Source organism: Xenopus laevis, chromosome 6L, assembly GCF_017654675.1.
Source record: "Xenopus laevis strain J_2021 chromosome 6L, Xenopus_laevis_v10.1, whole genome shotgun sequence".
NCBI classification, from domain to species: domain Eukaryota; kingdom Metazoa; phylum Chordata; class Amphibia; order Anura; family Pipidae; genus Xenopus; species Xenopus laevis.
The window spans coordinates 74,174,414-74,200,602 of NC_054381.1; the positions used below are offsets into that span (position 1 = coordinate 74,174,414).

General features: G+C 38.6%; 2 protein-coding genes across 5 annotated transcripts in view; one reads left to right on the forward strand and one right to left on the reverse strand.

Annotated features, from left to right (window-relative positions):
- LOC108719048 (ankyrin repeat domain-containing protein 33B) overlaps positions 1-17,251 on the forward strand; it is a 43,054-nt gene extending 25,803 nt beyond the window's left edge. Inside the window, exons 2-4 of the mRNA XM_018267643.2 lie at positions 1,616-1,745; positions 11,195-11,335; positions 14,701-17,251. Of these exons, the coding sequence (XP_018123132.1) occupies positions 1,616-1,745; positions 11,195-11,335; positions 14,701-15,545 (1,116 nt within the window). The 3' untranslated portion in view covers positions 15,546-17,251. The remainder of the gene's footprint in view (positions 1-1,615; positions 1,746-11,194; positions 11,336-14,700) is intronic.
- A 5,889-nt stretch (positions 17,252-23,140) lies between these two features.
- On the reverse strand, positions 23,141-25,967 carry LOC121394652. 4 transcript variants are annotated; one of them, XR_005961903.1, is made up of 4 exons: positions 25,860-25,967; positions 25,323-25,495; positions 25,077-25,191; positions 23,141-24,150 (listed from the first exon to the last, which is right to left on the reverse strand). XR_005961903.1 is itself a non-coding variant. In XM_041566177.1 (2 exons), exons 1-2 carry the CDS (start codon positions 25,948-25,950, stop codon positions 24,131-24,133), a joined length of 894 nt encoding a protein of 297 aa, XP_041422111.1. In that variant the 5' UTR covers positions 25,951-25,956; the 3' UTR covers positions 23,141-24,130. The 4 variants fall into 4 exon arrangements, 2 of the variants coding, with proteins under 2 accessions (XP_041422111.1, XP_041422112.1); XR_005961902.1 differs by having other exon boundaries at positions 25,323-25,956; XM_041566177.1 differs by having other exon boundaries at positions 25,077-25,956.
- Positions 25,968-26,189: the final 222 nt, after the last annotated feature.

A 26,189-nucleotide genomic window follows, 5' to 3' on the forward strand; every position in this document is an offset into this window, starting at 1 on the left:
TAGCTTGAACCATTTAAAGATGGATTAGCCTTCATAATGTTGAAGTTTTTTTCGGTTGGCTTTGCTTGAAAACTCGATATAATCGATTATTTTTCCACAGAAAACTTGTCAATTCGAGTTAACCCAGACTCACTGATTGGAGTTTTTTTCCATTCAAATGTTTCTTTAATAAGAAAGAATTTGAGTTGTGGGTTCATTCGAGGTTTTAAAAAGCTCACATAGCTTTAAAATTCGACCTTTGATAAATAACCCCCTTAAAGGAGAAGGAAAGTTTAAAACTAAGTAAGCCTTATCAGAAAGGTCCATCTAAATATACCAGTAAACCCCCAAAGTAGTGCTGCTCTGAGTCCCCTGTCAAAAGAAACACTGCATTTCTTTCCTTCTATTGTGTACACATGGGCTTCTGTATCAGACTTCAGCTTAAACCTCATTGCCCTGGGCAAGAGCATGCTCAGTTTGCTCCTCTTCCTCCCCCCTCCCTTCTCTGCTGTAATCTGAGCCCAGAGCAGGGAGAGACTCAGGCAGGAAGGATGTCACACCATGTTAATACTGCAGCTCCTATCCTAAACAAACAGAGAGTTTCTAGAGCTTTTTACTCAGGTATGGTAAAACATTCTACAGAATAAATATAGCATTCTAGCTTGCACTATTGCAGCTAATCTATTGGCAATAAAATGCCTCTGTAGCTTTCCTTCTCCTTTTATATGTTTCTGTTTAAATATATAAGGGTACCATACAATACATTCTCTAATTCATCATTAGGTCTTTCCAGCAGACGCAAGAACATCATTCAGATTAGAAGAAAGGAGGTTCCATCTTAGTATTCAAAAAGGGGTTTTACAGTGAGAGCTGTGAATTTGTGAAATTATCTCCCTAAAGTGGTTGTACTGAAAGATACATTAGGAAGTGAAAAAATTCAGCAGTAGTGATCCAGGGACTAGTCTGAATGCCATCAGGAAGGACCCCCCCCCCCCAAGGCAATGTCGCATTCCTCTGGATCAAATAACAGTCAGGTTTTATCTATCTATCTATCTATCTATCTAATTATCTATCTATCTATCCTGTATGTGTGTGTGTGTGGGGGGGGGGAGGGTTTATCACTTCATCAGCACTCCACCTTGTTCTTTGTTAGGATGCACAGCATGAAACAAAAGAAAAAGGGTGCTTTGAGTGCCAGATAGCTGTTTTTCTTTTTGCAGGGTGCACAACATACCTTAGGCTTGAGGAAACAAACAAATGTACAAATTTGCCAGCCCTTTCTTTCAGCATTAAAAACTATCTTATTATTATCTTGTATTGTAGCAAACGTGCTATTTCATGTGACATAAGTCATCTAAGACAAATGTTTACATAAAGATTTGATTCAATATATTTTGCAAGCAAGTTATCTAGTATGCAACACAGAATTCAGTCAAACTACTTCCTAGTCAGCTTCCAACAGCAGCTAACCTAAGGATATGTCAAAGCTATGGAGTAAATGTTATGCAAAGTGTTCGTACCATAAAGCAAACTATTACCTTCCTTTCTAAAATTGATGCATAAACCTATTAGATGTTAATGAATGTATATTCCTAAATCCTATATTCCTAAAATTGTGCATGCCATGCATTTTCAGACTGGCCTTCTAATTGCGTGCTATCATGGTTACGTGGATATAATAATAGCCTTGTCCCACTGCCCTCATGTTGATGTGAACTGGCAGGATAATGATGGAAACACAGCTCTAATAACAGCCGCACAAGCAGGTAATGTTTCATTTTACTTCTGTTTATGATTTAAATGCATATCCTGCAATGTTAAGGGTATTTCCCATATAAAGGTGTGAGGAACCTCAATATAGGGTAGATGAATCAAGCATACTGCCAAAAGTTGTTTATGATAAATGCTTCAATCCTCCCATAAAAGATGTACGGCACATCCAAAGTCAGAATTATAGGTAGGAGAGAGGAGAGCACTTCAATTCAGATTTACTGCTGTGAAAAGTGTTTTATGTAAAGACTGCTAGACACAACATGTTTCGGGCTATAATGCCCTTTCTCAAGCGTAACCACAACAGATACAAAGTAGCCATTTAAGCACACCCCTTCCTCCCCTTAGTGAACAAGTGTCCAATAATTCACAATGTGTTAATTATCCAGACTTGAAAGTCGCAGGTGTCCATAGTTAGGATTAATGTCACATTGTGCATATTTGTATCCAAAGTCTTATGTTGATAAAAGCAACATTTAGAAAAATGCAAAAATACAAAAGTGTATAGTGTCCGGGTGTATAATACAACATCCATACCTATTATAAAACAGTTTATGGATATCTTGGTACTGCATACTATAAGCCTACCGCACATTAACCCAAACTATCATTATTATATTAATAGAAACAAAAGGTAAAAACAACACTTGAGGCTAATATTGAGACTTCCAATTGTATTATCTTACCATATATTTTACCTGCATAGTAGTATACTCCTGAAATGTATATTCAGTATATTCAATTATTCAAAATTTCAAGGTCTGTAAAGTAAAAATTGCAAATCAATCAATTAATTATTTAATTCATGAATTGATATCCCAGGTACGATTTCAGGCTCCAAGAATCATTAAGGCCATCAGGGTTTAATGTATTTAATTTTCTAATCCATTTACCTTCTATTTATAAGTCTTTTTAGTCTATTATCACCACGTCTGTCTCAGGCCGCTTTATCAAGAACACACCATCGTAATTGCATTGCATTATGCTTTAGTTCAATAAAATGCCTAGAAACTGATGTGTCTGTTTGTGTGTCCTTCTTAAAATTTCTAATGTTACTTCTATGTTCTTGAATTCTAACTTTTACTTCCCTTGAGGTCTGACCTACATATCCTAGAGCATAAGGGGATTTTAGTAGTCACACAACATGGGTAGATTTACATGTGGCATATACATTCAAATTGATCTCGTAACCTTTTGTTGGGTGATTCATTTTCGACCCTTTCATTAACGAGGAACAGCAGTTACACTCTAAACAAGGGTAAGTTCCCATTTTTTTCCTACCTTGGAACACTGGTATTTTTGGTCTGGTATCTGATGGGCACAATAGATCTTTAAGGAATGGCCTCATTTGTAGCAAAAAAGGTGGAGAGTTAAACAAATAGCTGTTTGTCTGCTTGCAATAACAGCCAGTACTTCTTAAAGAAGAAGGAAAGGCTAAAACTAAGTAAGCTTTATCAGAAAGGTCTATATAAATACACCAGTAACCCCTCAAAGTAATGTTGCTCTGAGTCCTCTGACAAAAGAAACACAGCATTTCTTTCCTTCTATTAATTCCTGTTTTCAGTTTATACCTCCAGGGCAGGACTTGAGCATGCTCAGTTTGTTCCTCTTCCCCTCCCTGCTGTAATCTGAGCCCAGAGCTATGACTGAGTAGGGAAATGCAGGCAGGAAGTGATGTCACACCAAGTGAATATGGCAGTTTCTATCCTAAACAAACAGAGAGAGTTTCTAGAGCTGTTACTCAAGGTACCTTTCCTTCTCCTTTAACTACATTCTCCATTTTATTACTATTAGGTTTGTAAGTCGAGACAAAGGTACGTTTTTGATTGGATGGTTCTTTTTCTTTTTTTTCCCCCTGACATAGTAAGTTATCTCTAGGGATGTCCTCGACTTCTTCTATGGCTTTTGTAATTATCTCATGCTTATAACCTTTCCCTAAAAAACGATTTGTCAGAGCCAGTTTGGCTTCATCGTATTTTTCTGGGCAAGAGGTAATTCTTTTTGCTAGTATAAATTGTCCTTTTGGGATCGCTCTTTTAACTTTGGGGCTGTGAAAACTACTCATATGTAAAAGGTTATTTTTGTCCACAGTTTCCATATACAGATCGGTGCACAGTTTGCCATTATTTAAGCTGACTGTTATATCTAGGAAATTTATCACTTGTTTGAAATATTCATACGTAAATTTAATTGTCTCATGACTATTGTTTGCTTCAAAGATCATTTCGTTTAGTAGGTAAATGGGGCCGTTCCAGAATAACAAAATGTCATCCACAAATCCAAAGTAGGCAGAGATGTGTTGACAATAAGGTTCCTTTTCCAAAAAGAATTGTTTTTCTAGATGGTGTACAAACAGGTTGGCATAGGATGGTGCTACTGTTGCTCCCATCGACGTGCCCTGGGTTTGCCAATAAAATGCATTCTCAAAGGTAAAGTAGTTTTTTGTCAAGACCATATGTAAACAATCAAGTAAAAAATAAATTTGTGGGATTTAAGTGCAACACGTTCATTATAGCTTAAGTTATTGGTCTTAAATATTTTATTATTATCTCCTATTTTCCGTATTTCAGAAAGGACTATATGTTCAAAAGATTAAACTGATTCATTATGTATGTCTGGGATAATAGTGCTGGGTTTTCTAAATTTATTTGGTACATAGTTACCTTTCTGTAACAAAACCTACCTGCCCTGGTGGTCTAGGGGTGCGGTGGGGACGCACCGCTCCGTATCCGGCGCCATCTTGTCCCCCTAAGGGCGCGCGCGCGCCTCCATGTCTCTTAAAGGTGCAGGTGCACTGGCGTGGTGACGCCAGTGCGCAATGGCGCCAAATTTAAATGTATAAATAGCCTGAAAGGGCTTCCAGACATTGCCCGTGATAGAACATAGTTCTTGTGGTTTCCTGAGCCTTGTGCGTCTGCTTGTATTCTGATCTGATTATCCGTGTTTGACCCAGCCTGCTTCCTGACAATCCGACAATCTGTATCCTGACCTTTGCCTGCCTACGACAACTCTTCTGCTTAACCCTTTGATTGATCACCCGGTTTTGACCCTTTGCCTGTTTGACAATCCTTGCTATCTGCCTGCCTCGACCCAGCCTGCCTGACTACGATTCTGCCTTATCCTGTTTACCGCGACCTTCGCCCTAACTGACTTTAACAACTGTCGTGCCCCTTTGCCTGCAAGAACTCCTCGCCTTGCTCCTCTCATAAAGTCCAGGTAGCATCTGAGTACGCTGAGGGCTCCTCCCGAAGCCAAAGGCGGTCACACTACTGGTGAAGCCAAGCCGAGACCAGGGAGCTTGGCACTAGTTCTGGTTTAGGGTGCCGACCGTGACATTGTCACGGGCCATGGAGGATGAAAGTCACGATGAAGCTGCTGCTGCTGCTCCTCCAACTACCACCGAAGCGCTTCTTACCATTCTGTTACAGCGCTTGGAGGACCACGAACAGAACAAAATGACCTCCTGCAGGGTTTCCACAATCTAACCCGACAGCTGGAGACTACGCAAGCTTCGCAGCAGCAACCTGTTCCTACTCCTCCTCCTGTGGGTTCAACTAGATCCCCTGAACCCAAAATTGTGTTCCCTGAAAAGTTCAGTGGGGATCACACTAACTTTTTTTTTTTTTTTTAAAGAGGCATGCAAGCTGTACCTTAGTTTCTTTCCTCACTCTTTCCAATCTGGTGAGGAGAAAGTAAGGTTCGTCATGACCCTGCTTTTGGGAGACGTCCAAATTTGGGCCCTTAGGCTGCCTTCTTCTGACCCTGCCCATTACTCCCTTGACAAATTTTTTTAACAGCATGGCTATACTTTACGATGATTCAGATCATGCATCCTCTGCCGATTCCGCGATTCGTAAGTTGTGTCAGGGGAAAAGGGATGCGGAGGTGTACTGCACCGAGTTCCGCTGGTGGGCAGTTGAAACAGGGTGGAACGACATGGCTCTACGGAGTCAGTTCCGTTTGGGGTTATACGACTCTGTAAAGGATAGTCTTGTTAATTACCCCCTATCTTCCTACCTGGATGATCTCATGTCTCTCGCCATCCAGGCAGATAGGAGGCAGAGGGAGAGAAGGGGTGAGAGGAGTACAACCTTTTCTAGGGTTACTAATTTAAGAACTAATGTGGTGACTAATGTTAGGACTCCTAACTCCTCTGTGCCTCTACCTCAGGAGGAGCCTATGCAGTTAGGCATATCCCACCTAACTCCTGAGGAAAAGGCACGCAGGCGTTCCTTGGATCTTTGTATGTACTGTGGTGAGAAGGGACATTTTTTGAACCAATGCTCAAAGAGGCCAGGAAACTCCGAAGCCTAAATGGAGAAGGGGAGCTCCATTTAGGTGCAGGAATTTCCTCTTCCAAATTGCCTCTAAGGTTCTGTTACCAGTTAAATTAAGATTTTGAGGCTGTATTCTCTAAGAAAGCTGCAGAAACTTTACCCCCTCACAGGCCATACGATTGCCCAATCGACCTGATCCCTGGGTCAACTCCTCCCCGAGGAAGAACCTACCCTCTTTCATTGCCAGAAGCCCAGGCAATGAGAGAGTACATTCAGGAAAACCTGGAAAGGGGCTTCATTAGGCCCTCTTGTTCACCAGCAGGGGCGGGGTTATTTTTTGTGGGGAAAAAAAGATGGTGGTCTTCGCCCTTGCATTGACTATAGGGGTCTCAATAAGATCACCATCAAAAACCGCTATCCTCTTCCCTTGATTTCGGAGATCTATACCAAGGTTGACCCAAGTGGAGCTTATAATAGTATACGTATCAGGGAAGGGAATGAGTGGAAAACAGCTTTCAACACCAGGGATGGCCATTACGAATATTTGGTGATGCCATTCGGTTTATGTAATGCTCCCGCAGTGTTCCAGGAGTTTGTCAATGATATCTTTTGGGGATCTGCTGGGGATATTCGTAGTGGTCTATCTAGATGACATTCTTATTTTCTCTTCTAACTTGTGTGAACATAGGAATCATGTTCATGAGGTCTTACTTAGACTAAGAGGAAATAACCTGTATGCTAAACTCGAGAAATGTACTTTTGAGGTCACTTCTGTTCAGTTTCTGGGGTTTAATATTTCTAGCAAGGGTCCAGAAATGGATCCAGGGAAGGTGAGAGCTGTCCTGGATTGGCCCCAACCCCTTTCGTTACGTGTAACCCAAAGGTTCCTCGGTTTTGCAAACTATTATCGACAATTTATTAAGAATTTTTCACTGGTTGTTACTCCAATCACCAATTTGACTAAAAAGGGTGCTGATCCTAGCATCTGGCCCCCAGAAGCTGTTGCTCCTCTTGTAAAGTCCAGGTGGCATCCGAGTACGCTGAGGGCTCCACCCGAAGCCAAAGGCAGTCACACTACTGGTGAAGCCGAGACCAGGGAGCTTGGCACTAGTTCTGATTTAGGGTGCCGACCGTGACACTTTCACATTTTTAATTTAAGATTCCTTGTGAATTTTAAAAATTCAATTTCCCAGTCCTCTGTGGGTACCCTATAGGTTGGTACAAATCCCAGTCCTTTATTCAAAAGTGTAAGTTCACTAGGCGTTAAATCATGGGAGGATAAGTTAATAACCAAGTTGTTTACCTTGGTAGACATTTGTCCCTCCTGGGGTAGTGATCTCTGGCAATCGGGATCCTGGGGTTGATGCGCTGTGTCGATCTTCCGGTGTCTCCTTCCTCTATGCGTGTGGCTAAAAAAGGTGGTTGTTGTGAGCTGCTGGCAGTTTCATCCTCACTGCTTGTGAACGCTGCTGGGCTATGTCTCTCCCTCCACGAGGTCCTGTAACGTTGCTGACCTGGCAGTCCGGTCCTCGTGATTTTCCTTCGGAGCGCTGCCTCGAACGGTCCTGGCGCCAGGTATAGACTCGAGTTTTTCGGTTAGTTTAGCTCTGCTTGTAGTGATTTGTGCCTTCAGATCAGTAAGTTTACAATGCAATCTTTCGATCATGAGCACCATTAAGTCCAAACTGCACTTGTTAGTGATCTCGTGCCATTTCTGATTTAACACCGGGTCGTCTGTGCACAGATTCGGGATGATGTCCAGACGCAGACCACGAGGGATCTGCTTTGCCTTTACGTACCGTATTAAAGTACTCTGATGCAACGAAAGGCTTACTTCCTTTCTTTGTAGATTAAGTAAATCTTTTGCAGGATCTTTGTTGAAGATTATTTCTTTTTTATGTGGGATTGATATACAGAGTCTCTACACCTCTATTACAAACAATGAAGGAATGGAGTGTATTGAAGAAGTACTTCTAAAGACCAACTTACCTAATCACAATTAAAAGAGAGTTACAGTAGTCTAGATGCGATATGATGAGAGAGTGAATAAGAATTTTGGCAGCGTCTTGGGTGATAAATGATCGTATTTTGGATATGTTCCTTAGGTGGAAGTGACATGATTTAATAAGTGACTGGATATGAGGAGTGAATGACAGGGCAGAATCTAGGATAACCCCAAGGCACCGGGTTATTGCAAGCAGACAAACAGTTTGGCTATTTGTTTAACTCTCCACCTCTTTTTTTACTACAAACAAGGCCACTCCCTTAAAGATCTATTGTGCCCATCAGATTCCAGACCAAAAATACCAATGTTCCAAGGTAGAAAAAAAGGGGAACTTACCCCTGTTTAGAGTGTAACTGCTGTTCCTCGTTAATGAAAGGGTCGAAAATGAATCACCCAACAAAAGGTTACGGAATGAATTTGAATGTATATGCCACATGTAAATCTACCCATGTTGTGTACCTACGAAAATGCCCTTGTGGTCTAGGATATGTAGGTCAGACCTCAAGGGAAGTACAAGTTAGAATTCAAGAACATAGAAGTAACATTAGAAATTTTAAGAAGGACACACAAATAGACACATCAGTTTCTAGGCATTTTATTGAACTAAAGCATTATGCAATGCTATTACGATGGTGCATTCTTGATAAAGCTGCCCGAGACAGATGTGGTGATAATAGACTAAAAAGACTTTTACAAATAGAAGGTAAATGGTTTAGAAAATTAAATACATTAAACCCTGATGGCCTTAATGATTCTTGGAGCCTGAAACCATACCTGGGATATTAATTAATTAATTAATTAATTAACTGATTTGCAATTTTTACTTTACAGACCTTGAAGTTTTGATTAATTGAATATACTGAATATACATTTCAGGAGTATACTACTGTGCAGGTAAAATATATGGTAAGATAATACAATTGGAAGTCTCAATATTAGCCTCAAGGGTTGTTTTTACCTTTGCTTCTATTAATATAATAATGATAGTTTGGGTTAATGTGCGGTAGGCTTATAGTATGCAGTACCAAGATATCCATAAACTGCTGTATATTTTGCTTTTTAATAGATATGGATGTTGTATTATACACCCGGACACTATACACTTTTGTATTTTTGCATTTTTCTAAATGTTGCTTTTATCAACATAAGACTTTGGATACTTATATGGACAATGTGACATTAATCCTAACTATGGACACCTGCGACTTTCAAGTCTGGATAATTAACACATTGTGAATGATTGGACACTTGTTCACTAAGGGGAGGAGGGGGTGTGCTTAAGGCTACTTTGTATCTGTTGTGGTTACACTTGAGAAAGGGCATTACAGCCCAAAACATTGTTTCTAGCAGTCTTTAAATAAAACACTTTTCACAGCAGTAAATCTGCATTGAAGTGCTCTCCTCTCTCCTACCTATAGGTGTGAGGAACTTGCCTGATGGTAAAGTGGGGGTGCAACGGGTACTAGGTGATAGGCTGAAAAAGATCGAAATTTTTTTTGGGGGTACCCTCCTTCCCCCTACATTTCCTAACATATGGCATCTAAACTATAAAGTGGGCACATGTATAGGGCAAAATAACAACTTTCCCAGGATTGTGTATTGTAATGTATTTGTTGCTACATATACGTCCATTGTACTTTAACTTGGCGCCGTATGCAAATTAGGCATCGCTAGTGTAACCGCTTTGCTTGACGAATTAACGCTAGCGCAACTTCGCAACATTTCACCTCCATGAGCGCAAATTCGGATTTTAGTGAATTTGCGGCGCCATGGCAAAACTTCCTCTGGCGAAGTGCGGCAAAGCCAATGCTGGCGCAACTTCGGAGGTAAGTAAATTTACCCTATTGTGTAGACACTGATGCGTCCGGCTTCTTTGGTATAGGCGTGCGCTGTTCTTGCGGGTTTGCATGATTGGACGATTGGGTATCTTGGGTTGTTATTCGGAGTTGCACGACTTCATCGTTTATTGGCACGAACTTCAAGTTTAAGACCTGGCATCACCAGAGGCGCGGAGGGCTCCTTCCAAAGCCAAAGGTTGTTGTTAAAGGCAGAAGAGTGAGCCGCAATTGGGACCTTGGAGCTAGTTCAGGGTTTGGGACTCTGTTCATGGTTCAACAGGTATGGGAGCTGTTATCCAGAATGCTCAGGACCTGGGGTTTTCCAGATAACAGATCTTTCCATATTTTGAATCTTCATACTTTGTCTACTAGAAAATCATGTAAACATTAAATGAACCCAATAGCTTAGAAAATCAATAACAGTGAAAACAGTAGGTAAATTCTTTATAAAAATGATGTTATTTATTAGGACATGTTAAACCTGAGTTTTGTGCCAATGGGCACTATGAGTAATAAACTAATAAATACTTTTGTCACTGTTTTCACTGTTATTGGTCTCCATGTCATAATGATTTTTTTTAACTTTGACATCCCCTAGGCTGGGGTTCATATAGTGAGACCATATGCTACTTGTCGAATGGATTGAGTTTTTGAGTCAAAACCACCAAAAAAAACCCAAACATCATGAAGGCTATTAACATCTTCAAATGGTTCAAGGGACCTCTGCCATCGACTTCTACATGACCTCGACAGGTTTTAGCTGAGTATTTTCAGATTCAAGCTATCTCTAGCTTTGGGGTATAATAAATCTAGCACAGTTCGAGTTTTTTCTTAAAAACAGAAAATTCAAGGTTTTATTTTCATCCAAACATTCGAGTTTTTACTGAAAACAACCCTCGAAAACTCGAGGGAAAAAACAACTCAACCCGCCTAATGTTGAGAAGGGTCGGCCCTGGTTCTCTGATGGGCTCTAGGGGCTCTGGTGCTGCAGATGGAGTAAATTATGTTTTGCCCACATGATTAACACATTTCAGCATGGCACAACATGGAAATAGCACTGATTTTTATGGAAACAATGATTATCATTTATTTGCATGGAGTGACATGGTGAGCATAAAATTTCAATACCTGTAAGGGCTAAATTGAAAATCGCAGAAAGCCAAATGCAACCTGCAGGTAGACATGACTATGCAGAAGATAACTGTGTTAATGTAACTTTGCTTATTCAAAAGATATATAATAGTCAAATAACAAAAAGTATACAAGCCATAGCAATGAAATGTGTCTAGCAATCTTTTTGTGAAAATATTTTTATCCAATTACAGGACATATAACAATAACCAACTATCTGCTGAATTATTATTCTAATTTGGACCTGGAAAGGAGAAATATTCATGGGTTTACGGCATTAATGAAGGCTTCAATGCAAGGAAGAACTGAATGCGTTCGAGCCCTGATGTTAGCAGGTAAACATTTCGTCTTGCTTTCTAAAAGTGAATAGGAAACTATACTGCTGGCTACCAGTTGCAGGGAGCATTAAAAATACACTATGTAGCAGACAGTATTTTTATCATTACCTTTATGTATAATTAAGCCTGCTGTGCTTTTGCCTTGCACCTTATAATTAATACTCTTGCCAAACATAATGGGGGCCCTGCATACAGTGTAGATTCTTGTGTGAACCAAAGCACAGTTTTGGCCCTTTTTGTTTTAAAGGAGAAGGAAACGCTAAAACTAAGTAAGCTTTATCAGAAAGGTCGATATAAATACACCAGTAACCCCTCAAAGTAATGTTGCTCTGAGTCCTCTGACAAAAGAAACACAGCATTTCTTTCCTTCTATTGTGTACACATGGGCTTCTGTATCAGACTTACTGTTTTCAGCTTATACCTCCAGGGCAGGGCTTGAGCATGCTCAGTTTGTTCCTCTTCCCCTCCCTCCTCCCATCCCTGCTGTAATCTGAGCCCAGAGCTATGACTGAGCAGGGAAATGCAAGCAGGAAGTGATGTCACACCAAGTGAATATGGCAGTTTCTATACTAAACAGAGAGAGTTTTTAGAGCTGTTACTCAGGTATGGTAAAGCATTCTACAGAATAAATATAGTGTTATAGCTTGTACTATTGTGGCTAATCTATTGACAATAAACTTCTTCGGTACCTTTCCTTCTCCTTTAATGCATTTGCAAAAATATCTAGAGGCACATTTATCGAGGGCTGCTTTCAATTCATGTGAGTTTTTTTAAACTCCTCTAAACTCCCATAAATTCTAAATTCGACTAGTAGAAATTTATTAATAACATCGAATTTTTAAACTCAAACTTATTCAAACGACAATTCTCAGAAAAAAATTTGAATGTCAGGAAAGCTACAAACATCACCAAATTGATCTTTGGACCTCCTCCATTGACTTGTACAGTAATTCAGTAGGTTTTAGGTGGTGAATAGTCCAATTGGAGTTCTTAAAGTGGACATGTCACCCAGACACAAAAATCTGTATAATAAAAGTCCTTTTTAAATTAAACATGAAATCCAATTTCTATTTTTTATTTAAGCATTCATAGCTGTAAACTCATTTAAAAATCTCAGCTGTCAATCAAATATTGTCTGCCACTCCTCTATGCCCTGGGCATAGAGGCGGGGCAGACAATTACTTTCACTTTCCATTCAGCGCTTCCTTGATGTAACTGTTTTCCCCACATTCCCCGTTCTCTTTACCATTTAACTGTGTAGCCAGGGCATGGGGATGTACATTGGGTCCCCCATTCTGGTGCGGGGCAGACAATTACTTTCACTTTCCATTCAGCGCTTCCTTGATGTAACTGTTTTCCCCACATTCCACGTTCTCTTTACCATTTAACTGTGTAGCCAGGGCATGGGGATGTACATTGGGTCCCCCATTCTGGTGCACAAACAAGATTCTGATTCTGTGTGCAACATATGGCTGCTGCCTGTTTGCTATAATTTTGAATTCCCAGACTGAAGGAAACACGATTCAAATAATTTATACAGTGTAATTAAAGTTAATTTTGCTTGACTAATGTGATAAAATAGGATTTTTAATAATTTTTTTGGGTGATGGGTCCCCTTTAAAGGGCCAGAGTATGATAAATCTAAAAATTCGAATTAAAACTCAAATCGAGTTTGGATAATTCACAATTTGAATTTGACAGTTTTGACCCAAATAAAATTTGAAAATTCAAAATCGAATTTTCACTCCAACCTTTAATCAACCTGCCCTTTAGTGTTACTTTTAATAATGCACATAAGCCCTTTCCAGTTACTTTCTGTCCGTTGTAGGGATGCACCGAATCCACTTTTTTGGATTCGGCCGAACCCCCGAATCCTCCGCGAAAGATTCGGACGAATACTGAACGAATCCGAACCCTAAATTTGCATATGCAAATTAGGGGTGGGAAGTGGAAAACATTTTTTACTTTCTTGTTTTCTCACAAAAAGACATAAAATTTCCCTCCCTGTCATTATATTGCATATGCAAATTAGGATTCAGATTCGGCAGTGTTGGACTGGGACATTAGGGGCCCACCCAAAAACCTTAGACCAGGGGCCCACCAATGAACCATAGACCATTGGAAGAAAAGTGATTGTTAAAGTACTGAATGTTTGTCAATACATGATAGAGCCAGTGATACATATTATCATACTAATTGTTATCTGTAAGGTTAATGATTTAATTATTATATTTCCACTCCATGGCAAAGAAGTAGGCTAGAAATGTTGTACATTATTTTTTGGGCTTCTGTACCAGAAGGTACAAAGTCAACCAAAGCCCTTTAGCAGTAAAGATCTGTGTCTCCAAAGATGCCCCAGTAGCTCCCCATCTACTTTTCTGCTGATTCACTGCACATGCTCTGTGCTGCTGTCACTTACTGAGCTTAGGGGCCGATACAGAACACATAGAATATAAATGTCACAGTATAAGGCTGATTAGTAATTAATATTGATAATTACTACATGGCAGCACAGAAACCAGTGCAATTAGCATCAGCATTTAATAATCATCCCTGTAGAATCAGCTTATATTACAGACCAACCGAATTTTCTACTTGATAATTTGCGACAACCCTTAAGCTTAGCTTCTCAACAACTGCTCAGAGCCCACTGATCATGTGAGTGTTGCAGATACTTTCCAAGATGGTGACCCCCTGTGACAAGTTTGAAGTCCTGGATCATTGCTGCGATGAAACTTTAGGCTGGTGCAATAAGTTCAGTATATAAAACATGACATTTTTAGCCCTATTCATTTTTAGGGTTTAGTTCTTCTTTAAGAACATAATACAGTTTTTTTCCATTTACTCTCATAACCTCTGAAAGTGACCTTGTAGAGAAAGCAAGTTGTTTTTTGTAACCATCCAGTTGGCACATAGTAAGGGCCTCTGTGGTGTTGGATGAAGACATGGAAGGATAGTTTACTGTCTGTGAGTCAGAAAAACATCTTCCACTTTTTATTTTGTATTATATGAGACAGGATCCTTTGGAATATAACCCCCACCTCCCTTAACTGCGTAACAGTGAAAAGAGTATAAAGCCCCACTCCCACCAGGGTAAAGGCAGAAATGTATAATTTACATTTCTCTAAGTACATGTTATCAGTAAATTTTCTCTTAAAGCAATATCAGTGTATCTGTCTATGAAAATACAATGTTTCATTGATATTGTTTGACCAATATGGGGCAGATGCACATATATAAATTTAGAATTGTGTAATTATCACTATTTTACAGCATAAGGGAAGAAAACATTTTCACAATTAGATCAAAAACACACTATAGAGTAGCTGGGGTTTTTCTAACCATGTTTTTTTCCCCTTAAGGGGCAGATATTCAAGCAGTTGATCCAAGTAAAGGTTATACCTCTCAGAGATGGGCAAGATACACTGGAAGATATGATACAGCATACCATATGCAGAAATTGTTGGACAGACCTTCCGCTGAACAATTTAGTGATCAATTTCAGATGGAATGGCCTAAAATGAAAGAGCTTCTTGCCAAAGCTGCAGAACCTAAGGCATGTTCTCAAAGAATATCTGATTGTATTAAGTCAGTTTTTACATTTAATTATTACAAAGACCCTGAAGAAGATGGTGTCATTGATCATATGGTTAAGGTGACCACAGGACTAAATAGTCCATTTGTTGCTGTTGCCTGCAGAACTGTATGCCCTGGAAGCCCTCCACATGTAGGGAAACGGAGATACTCCGTATCTGAAATTCTTGGGAAACACAGATTGGAAGAGACAAAAAAATTAGATAAAGACTGCACAAAAAGCTATGAAAAGCTGTTTCAAAACTCCAGGGTCACCATGATTCCAAAGAATAAAGACCGGAGATCCAGTCTTCAGACCTCTGTATCTCAAATGAGTAATACTGTAGACACCAGGAGAACAAGTCTATTGCCTTTGCATCTTCTAAGAAGAAGCAGTGTGAGACCAGGCTGTGTCATCCCTAAAGTTCGCATAAGTAAAGCCCCGACTCCCACATATTACCCAGAGAATTTAAAGAGGCGTAACAGTGTTAAAGCTAACACCTATTTACAGCCTCCGAAATGGAGATACAAAGAATTAAAGGAGCAAAGAAAAAAGGCTGAAGAAGAAGCGCAACGAAGAGCTGAAGAAGCTGCGAAGCAAAAGCAGCAAAAAAGATCTTCTGTTAAAAAATAAAGCATATTTGTTATTTAAAAGAAAAGGTCTAGTTTTATAATCTTATACATTTGTAAGTTAAGAAAAAGTAAATTTATTAGCAATACTGGGGGGGGGGGGGGTGGTAAAGAAAGTGCTTCTGCTATTCATAACAGATGCTCCCCAGTTAGTAAAATATTGTATATTATTTCAATTATATTCTTATTCTAGCATTTCATATGTCAAATAGAAGTGATACCTTATCCATGAATTTTGTTCCATCCTCTTATTGCATTGAATGTATTTATAACTCCAGGTGTTCTTCTTATACTTGTTATTCTATGGAAGTGTCATACACATCTGGAATTTGTGTATTTGTGTATACAAATGCATACATGTCCATTGGATTAAAAAACTACCATACCTGTGGCCAATTGGAGAAGCCTGTGCTGGAAAAAGTTGCAGTGAACCAAATTACAGTGGGTCCCAATAATGGTGTGGGGGGAGTGACTGCATTGATTTACCCTTGTGTTTTTGTGTGATCATGTTTTAACTTGTCTAACAATTATGTTTTTGATCCTGTGTTCATTGTAATGTAAAAACAGTTTATCAGGGTTGAGAAGTCTTAAACCAGATACAGAAGAATCAGTAATTTAGCAGGTCAAGATGTTTATAAAATGGTTGTGTTTTTATGCTTGAACTGAAGGACTAGGCATGAGTCAGTCAGATCCCAGTCAGATCCCAGTCAGCTTCTTTGTCATAGAAGCTGGCCTACAATTTTCAAAAAAATACTCAAATGCTTTTTTAAGGGTGTTGGCATAAGGTTAAGAAACATGTGGCAGGTGTGTTTAGCTTTCTAACAAAATTATACATAATTATTAAAACCCTGCCTGGTCTTTTGTACTTGACATATTTTACTGAGGAAAAGGAATGCTAAATGTAGGTAACAAAGAGGATAAATACAGTATATAAACTAATTTCCATGTAATTATTGTATTAGATCAAAAATGTTATGGGACAGCTTGCTTTCAAGGGACCCACAGAAAACAGAGCGTCTCCAGACACATTATGAAAAGCAGCAGACTTTATTTGGAAAATATAATTTTGATAACAATCCTCAACAACTGTATTTCAAATATCACAAATCTTCTAAAGCATATGTGCACCATAGTGCTGTTTGTCTGGTTCTGGGGAATACACTGTCTGGGGTATATTACCACTAATGAATGTGACATGTGCCTACAATAAGTGTTAAAAAACCTAGGAATAACAGGAAAAAAGTACTTCATTGTGCTATACAGTTACACAAGCATGCTTTACTTTAATATCATATTTTATGTGCTACCAATTTATTACAAAAGTACCAAAGACTAATTAAACATAAAGAAATGCTGTTAGTTAAATGTATCAAACGCAACAATATATATTTTTTTTAAATCAGAGCTTGAATTAATTTGTTACTGTATTTAAATATTTGTAAATGCAAATAATGGTAATTAAAATGTTAATATAATACATAGTTGTCATAAAGTGTATAGTTGTTACAATAACCATTAATAAACACGAGATTTTTATGAAGGCTCTATTTATGCACATATTGCACTCTTAGTGCTATTAGTGTATTATAGCTCAGGTTAAATAACGGAAATAATTTATACCTCACTTTTGGAAGTTGGGAACATTTTACATGATCATGATCTTTGGAAATGGTGTATATAAGTAATAAAATATTTGTTGTGTGTTATGTATCCTTTGTTTTTAGCATTGTTACTTTAAAACTAGAGGTTTACATATTTGCATCAACACTATTTTCAAGAAATTGTATAAGGGATTACAGAATACAAAAGTTACAGAATATTCCAGTGCACCTTTTTTCTCAGACAAAAGTCACAGACCAGAGAGAATCACATTGCTCCATTAATTTTAATAAGGCTTAAAGGATAACTAAAGTTTAAAGGGACACTGTCATGGGAAAACATGTTTTTTTCTAAATGCAAATAGTGCTGTTCCAAAGGGATTCTGCACTGAAATCCGTTTCTCAAGAGCAAACAGTTTTTTTTATATTTAATTTTGAAATCTGACGTGGGGCTAGACATATTGTCAGTTTCCCAGCTGCCCCCAGTCATGTGACTTGTGTTCTCATAAACTTCAGTCACTCTTTACTGCTGTGCTGCAAGTTGGAGTTATATCACCCCCTCCCTTTCCCCCCAGCAGCCTAACAACAGAATAATGAGAAGGTAACCAGATAGCAGCTCCCTGACACAATATAACAGCTGCCTGGTAGATCTAAGAACAGCATATTAACCCAGGCCCCACTGCTGACACATGCTGGCTCTTTCTGAAAGCACATGACCAGACAAAATGACCTGAGATACAGCAATATTACAACTAAAAAAATACTTGTTGGTTCAGGAATGACATTTTATATTGTAGCATGAATTATATGCAGCGTAAACAGTGTAATTTAGGAATAAAAATGACACCATAAAAATCATGACAGAATCCCTTAAATGACAAAGTAGGCTAAAAATGTTGTACATTATGTTTTGGGCTTCCATACCAGCCTAAGGCAACCACAGCCCTTTAGCAGGGAAGATCTGTGCCTCCAAAGATGCCCCTATAGCTCCTTATCTTCCTTTCTGCTGATTCACTGCACACGCTATGTGCTGCTGTCAGTTACTGAGCTTAGGGACCAATTTAAAATATACAGTACACATAGAACATAAATGTCACAATATAAGGGTGATTAGTAATTAATACAGATAATTACAACATGGCAGCACAAAAATCAGTGCAACTGGCATCAGAATTTAATAATCATCCCTGTAAAGTCATCTTATATTACAGGCCAACCTAATTTTCAGCTTGATAATTTGCAACGTTTCCAAAGCTTAGCTTCCCAACAGCTGCTCATTGATCAAACTTAAATTTCAAATCTTCCCACAATATTGGTGAGCCAGAGACATTATCAACCAAATGCATCAGTTGAGAGATACCTTTTTTTTCCAATAAGGAATCGAAGATTTTCTCTCTGCTTTAGTAAATAAACAGATCAAAAGGGGACATAAAGGGAGAGATTTGGTAATTACTACCATGCAATTTATAAATTATCTTCCAGGTGGCAAAAGAATGTTTCTCTTAATATCAGTAGGAAGGCCACTGCATTTTCCATGAAGAAAAACAGAGATATGATCACCCCCTTCCAAATAGGATTCAAACGAAGGATTAGTGTAAACCTCTCCATCTAAAATCCACTCAAAGATGTACCTACATAAAGAAACTATGTTAAAAAACCTAAAATTAGGAATATTCAGACCACCTAAATTTTTTGACTGACGTAACTTAAGCAAAGAAATTTTAGGTTTCTTCCCCTGCTATAGAAATTTGGAAAGTGCTTTATTCAATTTCTTAACATCAGAATGCTTCAAAAGAAGAGGAAGATTAAGTAACGGATATGATAACTTTGGGAAAATAAACATTTTAAAGAAAGCAGCTCTACCCATAAGATTAAGACGGGGATTTAGCCATTTATCACATAAGGATTTAGCAAGTTTAACCAAGGGAGACAAATTTAAAGAATAAAGTCTAGAAATATCAGAAGGAATATTTATTCCTAAATATTTATTTCGAACACCCCGGAGGCTTTAATTTTAAATCAAAAAGGGTCTGTTTTGGGATATTACTATAAATATTAAGTAATCCAGTTTTATTTGAATTAATTACATATCCAGAAAAATAACTATAGGATTGGAAAACAGTAAAAATTCTACTAATTGAATTATAAGCATCTTGAACTACCAAAAGTAGATCATCCGCAAATGCTAAAATCTTTATATATCTACCATTGACTTGAATACCATGTAAAAATCTAATCAAAGGGTCAATCATTTAATTAAAGAGATGGGGGGACAGAGGACAACCTTGTCTTGTTCCTCTACACAAGGTAAAAGTACCAGATTGTTCTCCAGAAATTATTATCCTGGCTTTGGGGGGAAGAATAAATTTGCTCTAAAAAGAAATAAACTTCCCTTTAAAGCCAAAAAAATTACAACAATCAAAAATGTAATTCCAATTTACATTATCAAATGCTTTTTCAGCATCTAAGCTTACTAAAGAGCATGGCATTTTGTGCTTTTTAGAATAATTTATATATATATATATATATATATATATATATATATATATATATATATATATATATAGAAAGAAGCGGGAAGGCCATCAAGACCACTACAATGTATAAAAATAGGGGTGTGGAAGCACTCTAAAGGCTAAGTAATAGTATATTTAAGTATAAAGGAAGTGCTAGTTTTAATGCACATTCCCTGGGCCCCTGTCTCAAAAGTAAGTTTACAAAACAGGGGTTTTTAGTTACAAAGTTATGATCATAAAGTTGAAAAGCCACCATACCACGTCAAGGTAAACCCCACATGGCGGTCCCTAACTTGTTTGCCTTTCGGCCGTAGTATAAAAAGTCTTACTGCATAGTAGCATTCAGTGTAATCAGTGTCTGTTGAACCTTGGTTTCAGTGAAAAGGATCTATACTCCCCCGCCAGTATGCGGCTTTTAAGGGAGAGGCATTGTCCAACCAACGCCCATTTTTAAAAGTATAGGGCCCCATTAGTTTAAGGGGGGGTATGGGGTGCTATTAAAAACCACATGAAGCTCAGCCACAGCTTCTGGCAACAATACAATGTATAAAAATAGGGGTGTGGAAGCACTCTAAAGGCTAAGTAATAGTATATTTAAGTATAAAGGAAGTGCTAGTTTTAATGCACATTCCCTGGGCCCCTGTCTCAAAAGTAAGTTTACAAAACAGGGGTTTTTAGTTACAAAGTTATGATCATAAAGTTGAAAAGCCACCATACCACGTCAAGGTAAACCCCACATGGCGGTCCCTAACTTGTTTGCCTTTCGGCCGTAGTATAAAAAGTCTTACTGCATAGTAGCATTCAGTGTAATCAGTGTCTGTTGAACCTTGGTTTCAGTGAAAAGGATCTATACTCCCCCGCCAGTATGCGGCTTTTAAGGGAGAGGCATTGTCCAACCAACGCCCATTTTTAAAAGTATAGGGCCCCATTAGTTTAAGGGGGGGTATGGGGTGCTATTAAAAACCACATGAAGCTCAGCCACAGCTTCTGGCAACAATACAATGTATAAAAATAGGGGTGTGGAAGCACTCTAAAGGCTAAGTAATAGTATATTTAAGTATAAAGGAAGTGCTAGTTTTAATGCACATTCCCTGGGCCCCTGTCTCAAAAGTAAGTTTACAAAACAGGGGTTTTTAGTTACAAAGTTATGATCATAAAGTTGAAAAGCCACCATACCACGTCAAGGTAACCCCCACATGGCGGTCCCTAACTTGTTTGCCTTTCGGCCGTAGTATAAAAAGTCTTACTGCATAGTAGCATTCAGGGTAATCAGTGTCTGTTGAACCTTGGTTTCAGTGAAATGGATCTATACTCCCCCGCCAGTATGCGGCTTTTAAGGGAGAGGCATTGTCCAACCAACGCCCATTTTTAAAAGTATAGGGCCCCATTAGTTTAAGGGGGGGTATGGGGTGCTATTAAAAACCACATGAAGCTCAGCCACAGCTTCTGGCAACAATACAATGTATAAAAATCGGGGTGTGGAAGCACTCTAAAGGCTAAGTAATAGTATATTTAAGTATAAAGGAAGTGCTAGTTTTAATGCACATTCCCTGGGCCCCTGTCTCAAAAGTAAGTTTACAAAACAGGGGTTTTTAGTTACAAAGTTATGATCATAAAGTTGAAAAGCCACCATACCACGTCATACCACGTCAAGGTAAAGGTGGCTTTTCAACTTTATGATCATAACTTTGTAACTAAAAACCCCTGTTTTGTAAACTTACTTTTGAGACAGGGGCCCAGGGAATGTGCATTAAAACTAGCACTTCCTTTATACTTAAATATACTATTACTTAGCCTTTAGAGTGCTTCCACACCCCTATTTTTATACATTGTATTGTTGCCAGAAGCTGTGGCTGAGCTTCATGTGGTTTTTAATAGCACCCCATACCCCCCCTTAAACTAATGGGGCCCTATACTTTTAAAAATGGGCGTTGGTTGGACAATGCCTCTCTCTTAAAAGCCGCATACTGGCGGGGGAGGATAGATCCTTTTCACTGAAACCAAGGTTCAACAGACACTGATTGCACTGAATGCTACTATGCAGTAAGACTTTTTATACTATGGCCGAAAGGCAAACAAGTTAGGGACCGCCATGTGGGGTTTACCTTGACGTGGTAAGGTGGCTTTTCAACTTTATGATCATAACTTTGTAACTAAAAACCCCTGTTTTGTAAACTTACTTTTGAGACAGGGGCCCAGGGAATGTGCATTAAAACTAGCACTTCCTTTATACTTAAATATACTATTACTTAGCCTTTAGAGTGCTTCCACACCCCTATTTTTATACATTGTATTGTTGCCAGAAGCTGTGGCTGAGCTTCATGTGGTTTTTAATAGCACCCCATACCCCCCCTTAAACTAATGGGGCCCTATACTTTTAAAAATGGGCGTTGGTTGGACAATGCCTCTCTCTTAAAAGCCGCATACTGGCGGGGGAGGATAGATCCTTTTCACTGAAACCAAGGTTCAACAGACACTGATTGCACTGAATGCTACTATGCAGTAAGACTTTTTATACTATGGCCGAAAGGCAAACAAGTTAGGGACCGCCATGTGGGGTTTACCTTGACGTGGTATGGTGGCTTTTCAACTTTATGATCATAACTTTGTAACTAAAAACCCCTGTTTTGTAAGCTTACTTTTGAGACAGGGGCCCAGGGAATGTGCATTAAAACTAGCACTTCCTTTATACTTAAATATACTATTACTTAGCCTTTAGAGTGCTTCCACACCCCTATTTTATACATTGTATTGTTGCCAGAAGCTGTGGCTGAGCTTCATGTGGTTTTTAATAGCACCCCATACCCCCCCTTAAACTAATGGGGCCCTATACTTTTAAAAATGGGCGTTGGTTGGACAATGCCTCTCTCTTAAAAGCCGCATACTGGCGGGGGAGGATAGATCCTTTTCACTGAAACCAAGGTTCAACAGACACTGATTGCACTGAATGCTACTATGCAGTAAGACTTTTTATACTATGGCCGAAAGGCAAACAAGTTAGGGACCGCCATGTGGGGTTTACCTTGACGTGGTATGGTGGCTTTTCAACTTTATGATCATAACTTTGTAACTAAAAACCCCTGTTTTGTAAACTTACTTTTGAGACAGGGGCCCAGGGAATGTGCATTAAAACTAGCACTTCCTTTATACTTAAATATACTATTACTTAGCCTTTAGAGTGCTTCCACACCCCTATTTTTATACATCAAGACCACTATCTTTAAACTTTTTAAGACTTTTAATAGTTTTCATCACTTCTTCTGTAGTAATAGGTGAGTTCAAGATTCAAGAGAGGTTTGGGTTAAATGAATTTTAGAAATAATATATAGATAGGTATGCACACTCAAAAGAAGGCAAGTATGGTATATTTAAAATAAAGTTTTACTTGTTTATGCAAATAATACACACAAAGCCACAATAGTAGGCCTGTATAATACAATACATAAGCTTACATGGTATATACCTAACGTTTAAACATAGCCACAATTACATAACAGTAAACAGTAAGTATTACAATTATACAGCAAGGAGCAGATACACCTACCACCAGTATGAGAATGGCCCCAACGTTTCGGCGTAAGCCTTTGTCAAGGGGATTCTGACGTTTGCCCTATCGTGTGGAGCTATAAATACCCTGTTCAATTACCACATGGTGTGTGACGTCACTTCCGCCTATGTCACTTCCGCGGATGAGTCATCCGCTTAGCAACACGGCTCTCTATATTCATTGTACTTGCCTGCACTACAGGGAAAGCATGCGCTCATGTTTACTCTGTCGCTAGGTAACCAAAACATGGGGTAACTCACGATAGTTCACATAGCAACCAAATGTCATCCAGCAACACAGGATATAAACCATACTACTAATTAATCACAGATCAAAACAAAAAAACAATTTATCATATAGATAAAACATATAAATATATGTTCTAAAGTGCTTGTGTGCAGAATTGATTGATTTATACCATTGCATATAATAAAATCGATAAAGTTGGTCATATGACCTCAAAAGTGGGTATGTGCTTATAATCATGTGTCTCAATGTATCCAATCGATGATCTGGGTCATATGACCTCTAAAGTGGGTGTGTGCTTATAATCACGTGTCTCAATGTGTCCAATGTGTATAATCGATGACCTGGGTCATATGACCTCTAAAGTTAGTATGTGCTTATAATCATGTGTCTCAATGTGTCCAATCATATGTAGGGAATTCATGTAAAAAGATTTGTTCATAAAAATACATATAGTAACCAATCATCTTTCATTAGTTCATTATAGTGACAATCAATATTATAAAACAGTCCATATTGTGCAATCTAATATTAAACAATATAAAAACAGACCCGTGGTCAGTGCAATATATTTAAAGTGACAGTGCTCATTAACATATTTCCTCGTTTTTTCGTTTTTTTAAAAAAAAATAAACCTTTGGTGAGGTTAATAGGAGGACACAAAAATTCAATGGATAATCCATCACTCATTTCTTATATGATCTGTGAAGATAGTAGAAATAGTAATATATAAATAAGGTTAAAAACAATTATTAAAAACATCAGAAAAACATTACTATATAGTAAACTCATATAGGTACACAGGCTGAGGTCCTACGACTCACATCAAAATTCTTAATAAGAGGAAAGCCTCATTGTTTAACACAATGTCCATCAGAGGTCAATTACCAATATTGAAGGTAACATTAAAAAAACAGTGATAATTCCCTATCCTCATTTAGACCATTCGGAGATAGGGTTTGTAACCTATATATCCACTTCAATTCACGCTGTTTCAATAGAATTTCCCTATTACCACCACGGGTAGGGGTTCTTACTCGTTCTATCCCCATAAACTTCAGTTGACTGACCTGATGGTTTGCTTCCATGAAGTTCAAGCAAATAGGAGCAGTAGCACACCTGGTCTCTCAGAATCCTCACCGGTGCTTGGGGTTAAAGGAGGACGGCACCTCCAACTAATGACCAATAAGATGAAAACTCCAGCACACGAATGCTTAAGGGTTCAAAACCCGTGTTTATTGTCAATGCCAAACAGGAAATTTCCTGTTTGGCATTGACAATAAACACGGGTTTTGAACCCTTAAGCATTCGTGTGCTGGAGTTTTCATCTTATTGCTTCCATGAAGTGCCTTGCCAGAGGGAATGTACTGTATGTTTCTTAAGTCTAACATCACTTCTGTGTTCCCCAATCCTAATACTGAGGGACCTGGTAGTTTCCCCTACATATACTTTACCACAAGGACATTTTACCATATATATGACATAGTCAGTCTGACAATTTATGTAGTCTGTCATTTCATACTCCCTACCCGTCATCGGGTGATAGAATTTATCTGTGCGCATCACAAAATTGCAATTAACGCACCTTCCACACTTAAACATTCCCTTAGCCCCACTCAGCCAAGTACCTTGCTTCTTTTGTGGTTCAATTAACGCATGGACCAGATGGTCCCTCAGGTTGCTTGATCTTTTATAGGCCATCATTGGAGGTTCCGCCACCCATGGTTTTAACCTCTGGTCCATCTGTAATAAATGCCAGTGTCGATATATTATCTTTTTTACCCTACCTGATTGTCTTGAGTATGTAGTGACAAAGGGTAATCTGTCTGATTTTTTCTTTGCTTTTTTGGATAATAGGGTCGTTCTCGATGTACCTTTTACTTTCTCCCTGGCTGTTTCCAACATATCTGTCCCATAGCCTCTACTCTCAAAGTGGGTCATCATTTCTTCTGCTCTCTCTTCAAATTTGTCATCTTCACTTACAATGCGTCTTGTTCGTAACATTTGGCTATATGGTAGCCCTTTGATTGTAGAGGGTGGGTGAAAACTGTGTGGATTTAGATAAGTGATTCTGTCAGTCGGTTTCCTATATATATCAGTGGAGAACTTCCCATCTTGTAGCCTGACTGTCACGTCTAGAAAGTGTATCTGATTTCTATCATACTCCAAAGTGAATTTTATGGTTGGAATCCTGGAATTGAGGTGATCTACAAATAGTTTTAGTGATTCCTCTGTCCCTTGCCAGACAAAAAATAGATCGTCTATATAGCGAAGCCACATCAATATTAAGGGCCAAAACTCCTGATTATTATAGACAAAATTGTCTTCAAAGTGTGCCATGTATAAATTTGCATATGCAGGAGCAACATTAGAACCCATTGATGTGCCTTGGCTTTGTTCATAGAATTTACCTTCAAAGAGGAAATAATTCCTTTTCAGGATCCATCCCAGAAGTTGTAGAAGTAAATCCACCACTCCCCCTGGTAATCCAAGATCTGCCATTGCTGCTGTGATAACCTCAATTCCCTGATCATGGGGGATAGAGGTATAGAGGGAGGAGACGTCCATTGTGCAAAGAAATACATCTTTTGTGTTCAATTCAATCTCATTTAGCTTATTAATGAAATCAGTAGTGTCCTTAACATAGGACTTAGTACATACCACTATAGGATTGAGGACAGTGTCCAACATGACTGCTATAGGTTGAAATACAGACGACATTCCTGCCACAATGGGTCTCC

Bases quoted from the DNA above. Each gene is read 5' to 3' on its own strand.
- LOC121394652 (XM_041566177.1), bottom strand. From the start codon at position 25,950: ATGGCAGATCTTGGATTACCAGGGGGAGTGGTGGATTTACTTCTACAA. The intron at 24,151-25,076 runs GTACTTGGCTGA...CTATCTTCACAG, and splicing joins TGAACCACAAAAGAAGCAAG to ATCATATAAGAAATGAGTGA.